General features: G+C 38.5%; 1 protein-coding gene across 1 annotated transcript; it reads left to right on the top strand.

Moving 5' to 3' along the window:
• The first annotated feature begins 4,813 nt into the window (after window positions 1-4,813).
• On the top strand, window positions 4,814-7,229 carry LOC117554652. Its single transcript, XM_034229123.1, has 8 exons — window positions 4,814-4,971; window positions 5,225-5,401; window positions 5,569-5,645; window positions 5,749-5,929; window positions 6,025-6,216; window positions 6,353-6,524; window positions 6,617-6,765; window positions 6,887-7,229. Exons 2-8 carry the CDS (start codon window positions 5,236-5,238, stop codon window positions 7,063-7,065), a joined length of 1,116 nt encoding a protein of 371 aa, XP_034085014.1. The 5' UTR covers window positions 4,814-4,971; window positions 5,225-5,235; the 3' UTR covers window positions 7,066-7,229.
• The last annotated feature ends 4,454 nt before the right edge of the window (window positions 7,230-11,683 follow it).

The raw sequence follows: 11,683 nt of genomic DNA, 5'->3' as shown, positions 1-11,683 counted from the left end.
GATGAGTCTTCTTAACCAGTTAAGCCCGAAGGTCCCCCCAGTGGACCCCTCCCACAGTTTTTTTTTTCTCACATGTCTCAGGGCTTCTTAACATTTATGAAACTATTAATGTTTCATACCCTTTTAAAGGTAAGAAACTCCGCTAACTGACAATAAGAACAATTGTTAGCTAAAAAAAACACAAGAGTAATACCAAGCCTTTGAATTAGCATTGAGCGAAAAAATGCTAACTAATGCTAACGCTTTTTTACACACAACACACGGTAGAAATGCCCTTATTACTATCTTAACTGCACAAACAAGATATACGATTTAAAGCTGAGACTCCACAGATTCCACACATGTAATGTAATCACTGTCCGACCTCGAATTCCTGGAGCTATCAGCCAGAAAAGAGAAAGTAAACAACATCCGGTTTCAAAAATATTACAATAATTACGTCTTACCTTTTTTGATTTGTGATCAAAAGTTGTGTTCAACGGAATAAAAACGCATCTCAAGGTTAATCCAATGTCTTTGTGTTACTGATAATCAATCATCATATTTATGGCAATATACTCGGTATAAAGTATTGCCGTCCAGGCTTGCACTTTCAGATATGCTTCGTTTGCTTCTCTATTACGTCCGCTATGGTAATGTTTACGTAGATTTGGGAACTGCCCATCGATTCTATTGGTTCTGATGGTTAAGAAAAAGGTGTAAATCACACGAATCGACCAATGGGTTCCAGAGATATGGTCCTGCGCAAATTATAAAGAATGGCAGCCAACTTAAGTACATTACGCAGCCGACTTCATTTATTGTTTACAGCGTAAAGAAGCAGGAAATGCAGCAGGACCCAGAGCGCACAGAGCACAGAGCGGACAGCAGATAACGGAATTGCAGTTTTATTGCTTATAGATTATCAGAACATTTCAAAGGGGACACAGCCCCATTGGATATTAATCTATGGATTAACTACATCATCGTTTTTATCGTTTTAATGCCATTGAAGACCAGTTTAGACCAGACAACGAGGAAGGTAAGTCATTGTTAGCCTAGCGCATTAGCTCTAGCGCCATTTGTTTTGATGTACGTTTTTGTTGATAACGTCGCGAGTTTGTATCTTTCAGTGTTGGGCTGTTCAGGTGGGCACCGTTAGATTCTGTGTCTCCTTGCGATCATAAACAATGTGTTGGATGTGCAGCTAGGATAAGTAATAAGGGAGCGAGGAGTGATTTTCGGTGCTGTAATAGGTTAGCATTTTTCGCTCGGGGCTAATTCAGAGGCTCACTGTAAGAGTAAGCCTATGTTTTATTTTATTTATTTATTTATTTCTTTTCACAACAGTTGTATTTGGATGGAATGAATACCTATAGTGATAATTCAAAGTAATAAAATGATTTTTACAGTGAAAAAGTTCAAATGGAACCGATGGTTCCCAAATTACCAAGAGGTGAGTCCGCTTAGACTTTATTTTTCTAAATCTCTCTAAAAAGGTCAAATGTCACTTGTTTTGCATCAATCTTGATACAGGGTACTTATTATATGTTATACTTTGGATTCCTAAAGCTTTTAGTCTACTAACCCATCATGCAAGGGTGGTTTTCACTATAAGTAAAGGTTTTTTTTTTAGGTGGACATTAGAATTTACATGTTTTTACTATGTTCCATCTGAATTTACTTTAAAATAAAAACATCTATATTGATTCTGACACTTCTACATCCAACTCACAGATGTAACCTTGCTTTGAGAAAAATAATTATTAATTTACCCCTTTTAGAAGTGAAGATATATCATTTGTTGTGTTAGTGGCATTTTCGAGCCTGAAACCTGAAAAACAGGCTCAGGGCTTAACTGGTTAAAGAAACCACAATGGAAATAATGTTAGCAGTTAACTTTTTTTAGCTGCCACATCTAAAAATCTAAAAGATTCTGTCTGGAACAATATAGCTTTTTTTTTTTTTTTTAAATACGCAATTACTCATTTAAGTAGGATTAGCCTCATCATGCAGATTTTTTTGATCCAACTGTAAATTAATTTACTGATATAAACGTGTTAAGCCACCTCCTGTCCTCACCACGTGTCTAACTACAGCTAGCTAAGCCAGCTAACGTACGTTAGCTAAACAGCTATAGCTTGATTAGCCTCTCAAATCAGTCTTCTTCTCATTCAGAAGCAGTTTTGGCACTTAATTAAATGGGACATGTTGGTTAGCTACAGTGGCGAGCCGTGACTTTTATACCTAGGCCCTCTGACCCCCCTTCCCTCGAAAGAAAATAAGAGATATTACATCACAGCGTATACTTCAGCGGAATATCAAAACAGCGGCCCGGGGTGCAAAACGCATCAATGACAGCGACCCTCTACCACACAAAACAACATCATTTATATAAACACCTATCATGACAGGACACCCACAGCCAAGTAACAATTAAAAATGAATTAAGTCGGCACGGCGGCCCACATTGAAAATGACGTAGGCCTACCTTTGATGATCAAATCACTTAAAGGGGACCTATCATGCAAAATGCACCTTTGGACGTCTTTTATACATGAATATGTGTCCCCGGTGTTCCAGGGAACTCACCAAGTGTCAGAAAACACAACCCTCTCTATTTTCCTCCTTCGCCAAATCTCTAAAAAAGTGGCTGAAACGGATCTGAAAAAAATGGATCCAGATTTCAACACTTTCCTACGTCACAAAGAGACGTGCTCCGCTTATTGGTCAACTCTCCACCTATCAGGGGAATGAGCCACGGCCACGTGCATTGCCAAACCTCTCATTCGCATATAGGCTATCGGCAGGCTAAATCAACTCCAGTCACATCTGTGTTTTTGTCTGCTCTTGCCAGGATGTCTAAGCGAGTTAAACTTTGTGCTGTTGTTGGCTGCAAGACTCGGGACAGGGGACTGCATGCAATGCCATCAGTGGAAAAAGAAAATAATCTGTGGCTAGACTTCATTTTCAAGGGACATGTGCCAGAAGACCGGCAGATTTCTGTTTGTGTGTTCCAAACATTTGACCACGGACATGTTTATGAACTTCTCTCAAGTCCAACACGGATATGCCTCCAAGCTAATGCTAAACCCGGGATCAATACCAACCATCCGGGAGCAGGCCAGTGAGGACACATCCAATTTTGAAGCTGTAAGTTTTTATTTAGCGGTGTTTTTCCTGATAAAGCTATCTCTAGCTTGTAGTATGTAGCATGTAGCTTCGCCGTATCAATGTCGCCTCAAACCCAAATAGTAATCGGTTAGGTGTTTTTATAACATTTTATATTGTATGCTCCGCAGTCTTTGCTTTGTCTTTTATTTTAATTATCAGGCATTTGCTAACATGTTCAGACATACTGCAGTAATGGCGATCTGTGTGAAGGCTGTAAAGCCACGCCCTAGCCGATAACACAAGTATTTATTCTCCTATTTATTAGTATTTTGTATCCTATAAAATCATATTGAGTAAGTTATAATAACAAACGTAATCTTCTGTAGGTAAGTGCCGTTTTTTCCAGCGTTATATGTAAAAGCTTTTGTGATTGTAGTCTGTAAGAACGATCAGATCTGTAAGCTAAGCTACGCTACGCTAATGAGACATGCCATTTTTTCCAGCGTTATATGTAAAAGCTTTTGTATGTTTACTTGTTTACACACATGAATATAAATGGGGATGTGTTAGGATACAACACTGTGTGTATGTATGTGAGGGGACACACACACCATGAGTAAAACAGAACTAAAGCCCCGTTGGTCTGTTGTTGTTGACGAGGCCTTACCTAGCAACAGGCTAATTAGTGGCTAGCACTCATTACAGTCAGTCTCCTGAGCTCAGCCCCTCTCCAACACATCATCTGTATTGAGTCAGAAACACAGCATGCACGTTACGGTTCAAAACTAACTCAGATTGGAAAAGGCTAAGCAAAGAGCTTTGCTAAATAGAGAGGTTTAGCCCCCATCTTTTGGGATTTCAGACGATATTTATCCAAATAGTATTTTCTCATCCTGAATACTAAATTGAGATGATTTTGTTTTCTTCTTTACAGGCCAGCACCTCACATGCTACCAGCAGATTACCTGTGATGACAGATTCTGCATGTCAGACTGACCCACCCAAGTACCGTACTGTTCGTACACAGCTATCCTCGAGGACTCTTGGTTCACATCGAAGTACAGGTTAGAAGCACGTTTTTCAAATGTTCTTTGGATACATCTTGACATTCTGATGTTGTAGCCTTTAATTTGTGTGCTTCTAATTGTTGTAAAATATTTTTGTTTTATCTTTTGTTTTGTTTTTAATGTCAAATACAATTATGTTACAGCTGTCCAGGCTAAAATTCCCTGCAGAAGCGTTGGTGTCGAAACACTTCCGTTGGAAGTGCCAGTGCCCTTTTTAACATCCACCCCCTTAAAGAGACCACCAAAGAGGCCCCGTGTGGATCTTGAAGAGGAATACGAAGATCCATTTGAGGGAAGCTCTTCTTTGGTGTTTTCCGAAGGCCAGGATGCAACTTATGATCCAGCAGAATCCATAACAAATGCTACAGAAACAACAGCCATGTCGTAAGTTACTGAAATATCACTATGTGTGAGTTTGTCTATGTATTGTATTTTTTGCTGAATATAATTCAAACATTGATAATAGGGAAACACCAAAGATCTCTAAAGCAACAATCTGTGTGATGGATATTAACTTCTATTTTTTTGTTTTAGTGGTCAAGAACAAAACCCACCCCAGACGATCAACACATCCATCGTTTATGAGACCTGCCTCATGGAGCTTTTTGAATCATGTCCTGTGTGCAAGCGTGTGTGTAATATACAAACCAGAAGGATCGGTACATTCATATCAGTGCAGCAGCTGTGCCCCCATTGTCAGTTTACAAGAAACTGGAATAGCCAGCCTGTTCTTGGGAGTACTCCAGTTGGAAACCTGCAGCTATCAGTTGCAACATATGTCAACAGAGCATCTTTCTACAAACTTTCAAAGGTAAATTAACTGCAGAAGATTGTATTGCCAATGTTTGAAAATGCAAATGTTGTTGTTGAATACGATAGGACAAGGTAACAATAACAAGAGTGAGAAAATGATGACATAAAATAATGACATGTTCAGCTCTTTCCCTGTTTAAAAAAGGGCAGCTCATTTGCACTTTCCAGGTTCTCCTCATCGACTCATCAACAAATCTACAGGTGATCTTTGAGATTAAAATGTATTCTTGCGGTTTTCTTTCAACCATTAGGTCTTCAAACAATGAATATGCAGCTATGCAAATACAACACCTTCCGAAGGCATGCCAGGATGTTCATTGAGCCAGCGATTGTTTCTTACTGGCAAAAATCACAGGAAGGCATGCTACAGAAGCTCCATGCAGAGGAGAAAGTGATAGTTGGTGGTGATATGAGGGCTGACTCTCCAGGTATGTATTTTTTATATAATTCACATTTTACATTTCAGAAAGGGGTTTCACTATGTGTGATTTATTCAATTAATGGTTCCTGAAAAACATATGCTAAACACTACAAGCAAAAATACAAATTCACCATCCGCAGAGAAAAGTAATTACTGTAAAACATATTTTCACAGGCCACTATGCAAAGTTCGGAAGCTACACTATGATGGACCTGAAGAACAACAAAGTCGTTGACCTCCAGTTGGTTCAGGTAAGTGGGGTGAAATGAAATATCAATGTTTTTTTCTTTAACACTGTTTGCACGTTATATTTAAAATGTGTGTATCAATGGTTATTTGTATGTGTCATAACAGAGCAATGAGGTTGGTGGAAGCTACCACATGGAGTTAGAGGGCCTGAAAAGGAGTCTGGAGTTGTTAAAGGAACGTGGTGTGACTCTGGACTGTATTGTCACGGACAGACATCTGCAAATTCAGAAATTCCTAAGGGAAAGCAGCATCACCCAATTCTTTGATGTGTGGCACATAGAAAAAGGTATTTTTATTTATGTTAATTTCTATAATAATAATATAATAATATTTTGAGTAAACTTGTATGTATATTAACTACATGTTAAATGTATTTATTAGGGATTTCTAAGCAACTGGAGAAGGCTGCAAAAAAGAAGGACTGCGAAAAACTTCGAGGGTGGGTGAAGAGTATAAGAAACCACATATACTGGACTGCAGCAACCTCCACCACCGGGCCTGAGAGAGTGGCCAAATGGTTCCCTAAGTGCCTTCATCCACTGCGCATTGCGCAATACCAATGGATGGCTGCAGGTATGTTGTTCATAAACCATATTACATTACTCCTCTATAAATATTTGTAGGGGACAACTATTGAATACAGGATGTTGTCAGACACAATCTATAAAGCATGACAATTCAAATATGACTTTGATTTTCAAATTCTTAGGAACGCCGGCCTTTCACAAGCTGGAGACAATTCTCTCAACCAAGAGGATTTTGAAAGCTGTGGCCAAACTCAGCCCACACCACCAGACTTCATCTTTGGAGTCATTCCATGCCGTCATCCTGCGCTTTGCTCCAAAGAATGTTGTGTTTCCATTTCTTGGAATGTTGTGCAGGTAAAATAAACCATAGTTACTTACTAATTAGTGACAATTTGTACATTCTTTGCTATTATTTACTTTTTTTTCCCTCATGGCGGAAATGAAAGACTGTACCTGGCAGCCCTGCACTACAATGAAAACGCTGAGCGTGCACAAGCCACTACATCCACTGGAAACCCTCTATATAAACTGCAGTTCCCAAAGGCCAGGAAGGGAGAATGCAGAGCAAAACCAGTAAAGACTGACCCCACATTCCGTAAGTGTTTAAAATATTTATTATACAACTATTTACAAATAAAAAAATTAGAAAGAACTTTCAGTTTTTTACATGCATATCTAAACCACATTTTTTTTGTGCTTTTTTTAATATTGCACAGGCTACGTGGCCAACTTGATGGACCTCATATTCGACCAAGTCTTTGTGGACCCTGCACCATTCACACAGGAGCTTCTGAAGATACCCATCCCAGAGGACCTGTGTTCCCAATATGAGCGACCTGACAGGGAGGAGGTCATCTCCGGGTATGCTACACGGTTCAATTTGGCTGCCGTCTGAACCCAACATACACATTTCGCTGATCAGGAAACTCCCTGCGAATCCTGAGGACAACGCAGGCCGGAATCACCACTCTGATCCTGCGTCCAAGGAAGCCCCAGCACCAGCTCACAAAGCTTCTGTAGGCTAGATACCTGTGACGCCTGCAATCATTAAAAAAATATATTGTGTCATTTATACAAAATACAAGTACATTTCGTTTTTTTTTTTATGGGTTCAAAGAACCGTTGATTTTGACAATAAAGTTCCGAGTTGATATCAAATGTGTCGTGATTATTCATGTTTGGATGGGTAAAGAATATTTTGATTTCAAAAGCTTAAGGTTGTGTGTGGACTTTTTTTGTCGTACACATGGGTGTGTTATGCCATTGCTGTGTAATAATATATATATATATATAATAGTACATGTACAATGAAAGATTGCATAAAGCCATATACACCAGTATTTATTTCCATGAACAATATTAGCATTCGTTTTACAATTTCAGTCAAAACAAACAAACCACTCACTGCTCTATTTGCCTCAACTGTAGTCCACCATGTTCAGCTCTGTAAATATTAAATGCATTCTGCAGGGAGAACACATTCAGGCACACAGGCTCCAATCCAGGTTACAGAGTCCTCAAGTTCCTGAATCCGTCTTGACACCTAGTGTGATAAACATATTGAATGACATGTTAAAAATGCATTCTCTAAACAGACAACTTAGTGAAGCTATCAAAAATGTTACCTGTGGTATCGCCATGCAGCACACATTCTCCGGTTCAGAAGGCATCGTGGCGCAATTTGCACATGTACACCTGTAGAAAGAAGTCAATAACTGAGCTTTTAAAAACACATGAAACTACACACACTGCTGACAACTGAGGTGTTGTTGGAGTTATACTTTTTATCACTCTAAGTTATTGAACTTTCCAACGGTTGTTGCACGATGTTGGAAGAAAAGGGGTGTAAACTATTAATAAACGCAATGAGGCCATTGTATATATGCTGAAAATATGAATGTCTCCCTTTATAAATATATATATGTATCGCTGTTTTTGCGTTACAAGCTCTAAGTTATAAACTGTACACATAGCATTCTTGCTAATTAGCCAAAATATGAACGGAATAAGTAGCAATCATCGTAACAGAGTAAAATAAATAGGAACAACAGCTTGTCAACTAACCATTCAGAAACGTCCTGCTGCAACCGAGATCTTTACACCTCCACCAAAACCTCCACTGCTTCAGGGTCAGTCTCTGGATCAAATTGATAATACGCTTGAACACATGCATTGCTCTGAGATTACATGTTTATTCCACACTCGTAATCACAGCAAGCATGTTAACGTGACTCTCACCGGCTCATGCCCCGCTCTTCTGCAGGGGGGCGTGGTCAGCTGCTGCTCAGAATTTTCAAAGACAGGCTTGGAAAAGAGCGAAAATGAGCTATGAGGCATGGCTAAAAAATGATCTGTTTGGTATTTTGAAAAATAAAATGTATAAATATACCTTATATAGGTATGGTCATACACTATATCATTTAAATATAGCATGATAGGTCTCCTTTAAACACAAAGTCCATCCTCCTGTCCTTTTGGATGAAGCACTTGCGGGTCATTCAGCGGATCCTTTGCCACTCCAGTTTATCATTGTAGGCTAACTCAATCTTGAAAATGACTCGGTTAATAATTTCGCAACGATGTCACCACTATCACTGAAGTGAGCCATCATGAACGAACTTATGCTAATCATAAATCTATCCATCATAAATCTATCGATTAGATTTATGATTCGAAAATAATAAAAGTAGGGTAGACATGTGGATATTATCCGGCTGAACAAAACGTGCATTTATCTAACAGGTTCGTTTTCCACAGACCTTATTTCGAGCTATTTTCCAAAATCCTATGGAGAAATCCCATTGATTTCTGTCGAGGGAATCCGAGCGAAGCTTACTTCCGGGTTTTAGGATGCGTCACTGCACCACTTGCATAGACCTCACAGCGGGCGGAACTTGTCATAAAGTCCGCGAAAATAAAGCCCGCCTATTTAGAGGGAAGATATGATTGGTCAATTGTACTGTCATTTGACATTACTCTCTCGTTGAGTTACTATAGCTGGCCCTCTGTGAATGTAGAGAGGGACCAACAAGCCCTCCCGTCTTCACATAACTCGGCATTTAACCCTTCACATTCCAACAGAAACTGAACAGGCAGATTCGAAGGATTTATTTCTTTGGAAATATTATTTTAAATACAATTAAATCAAGTTATTTTGGTAAAACTAATGAAAAATGTAACAACAAAAAAATCTAAAAAATAATATTTAAAAAAAAACATTTTTTTTTTAATATTATTTTTTAGAATATCTTAGACCCTCACAGAGGGCCTAGAGGGCCCTGACGGCTCGCCACTGGTTAGCTAATTACCATAGCCAGTGAGCAAGTTAACAAGCTAGTTAAAAAACGGGGCGTTAGCATAGTGCTAGCGATAGCATCGAACTAGCGTTAGCATAGAGCTAGCTAGCAGCAAGACCATGAGTGGTAAGAACAAGAGAAGACAACGTAAAACGAATATTATTGAAAATTGTAATAACCGTTCCAACATCAGTAGCTATCTATCTTTACCTTAGTCACTTGCGCTGACTGAACTCAATGGCGTTTTTGGAAAGTTTTGACTAACACAGCTGCAACTCATCTCCACCTGATTTCCCGCTTATGGTCATGGCTGCATGCAAATTCACATGACTTTGTGCAATGTAATACTAGTGAGAGTCATACGAGCAAAAGCCTCCACACCAGCCTTGACACATTTGAGTCACACCCTACGTGACGTTTATACATACTTTTAATACAAAAATGATCAGCATAAATGATTGAATATACCTGGTCCTTACCTTTTTGAAATAATGTAGGCTCCCCTTCCAGACACAGGTTGTTCTCCGCCATGAGATGAAGAAAAAAGGCACACTAAAACCGGAAGTGTAATTAACTCCAACTAGAGTGCATGCAATCAACTCCCTTAAAGAACACCGTCCTTAGAGCTTTTTCAGCACTGCAAGTGTTAAAAGTAACTAACTCACACATTTCAAACTTCAAATCACTTTGAAATATATACTTAAAACATTATAAACTATATATTTAGCCAGAACAATATTACACACTTAGCCACCTTCACCACAACTATTATCAAACCATCTTAATCACCTCATAATTTAACCACCATACTTAAACATCATATTACTTACACACATATCACTTAATCCCCATTAGAACTCCCCTTAATTTAAATGAAACAACATCCCCTTCATTTAACCACTTTCAAAATAAAACTAAACCATTTTAAACCTTCTCATTTCGGTGCATATTTCATTTAATTTCAAACCTTTATTTAACGAGATTGGTCCCATTGAGATCATAGATCTCTTTTTCAAGGGAGACCTGCAGCATATAGGTTCCACATGAAACATAAAACAATAAAGGACATCATACATTATATTTACAGGATACATTTACATAGTTATAGACATTTACAAGTGCCCATAGTCAGGGTTGCCAACTTTGGGTACCTGGCTGGAGTGAGATTTTGATATCATGGGTTTAATTACACATAGGCGCACGAAATGACTGCTATCGTGTCAGCAGCGGGACCTTAGTATATATATAGGATATATATACAATATATACAAATACACAATATTGGACACAGACTATAAAGGGCACAAAGTTTCATTCACTAATGAAAGTCAAACACATTTTTATTGTGTGCCTGTCGCGATAAGCAATTAATTGACTTATCGTACGATAAATAAAAATGAACTTGATAAATTGCCATTTACATGAGGATGTGACTAGCAGTTTGAAAGGATGTACTTGAATTATTATTATATATTATCATTATGTCAGTGGTCTAAAATGATACAACGGTGCCGACAATATTATCGTTTATCGCAATAATTTCCGGGAAAATGTATCCAACAAAATTCATTATCGTGAGAGGCCTATACATGAAACACACAGACACAAACAAATCTACAGACTTACTCCAAACTGCCAAATATATTAATTAACACACTCTCCTTCTCATATACTCTTTGACTCTATGTTGGCCTAGTAGAACAATAAGCAGCAGACTTTTACTTTTTTATAATTTCTACTGGATCTTAGATCTGCGCATGCGCAATACGAGTATTTGTGTTGGGTAATCTATGGTAGGGCTAACCCATACAGTGATGGGGCTCAAGTCAGTATTTGCAATGTAATTACATACACGCTCCCCTTGACAGTGAAACGCCACGTGAGGTTTAGATTATTTCCCTGTCTCAATCCAAATTGAACTGTATGAAATAAAAAGGCACATTTGTCTTGTAGTAATTAAAAAGGGCGACCTGGAGCCAATCCTGCAATTTCTCCACAGGTGAAAGAGTTGACATGCTGAAAACCCAACCCCTGCAGGGGGGTCTGGGGGGATTCTCCCCCAGGAGATTTTTTGAAATACTAACATAAAATACACATTCTGGTACTCTCTTGAGAAGAAAAATAAATAAATCTATTACTACACGACATATTTAAAAAAATGAATGCCATTTTAGTTTTTTGTTACTTTGTTCTGAAAACTGAACCTGCTGCTCCTCA

Source organism: Gymnodraco acuticeps, unplaced genomic scaffold, assembly GCF_902827175.1.
Source record: "Gymnodraco acuticeps unplaced genomic scaffold, fGymAcu1.1, whole genome shotgun sequence".
NCBI lineage: Eukaryota > Metazoa > Chordata > Actinopteri > Perciformes > Bathydraconidae > Gymnodraco > Gymnodraco acuticeps.
The sequence above is the reverse complement of the archived record's forward strand: the minus strand, read 5'-3'. Positions and strand labels throughout refer to the sequence as shown.

Excerpts from the sequence above, each read along its gene's own strand:
- LOC117554652 (XM_034229123.1), top strand. The coding sequence starts at position 5,236 with ATGAATATGCAGCTATGCAAATACAACACCTTCCGAAGGCATGCCAGG. Across the intron at positions 5,930-6,024 it reads TGTGTGGCACATAGAAAAAG|GGATTTCTAAGCAACTGGAG; the intron begins GTATTTTTATTT and ends TGTATTTATTAG. Across the intron at positions 6,766-6,886 it reads AAAGACTGACCCCACATTCC|GCTACGTGGCCAACTTGATG; the intron begins GTAAGTGTTTAA and ends AATATTGCACAG.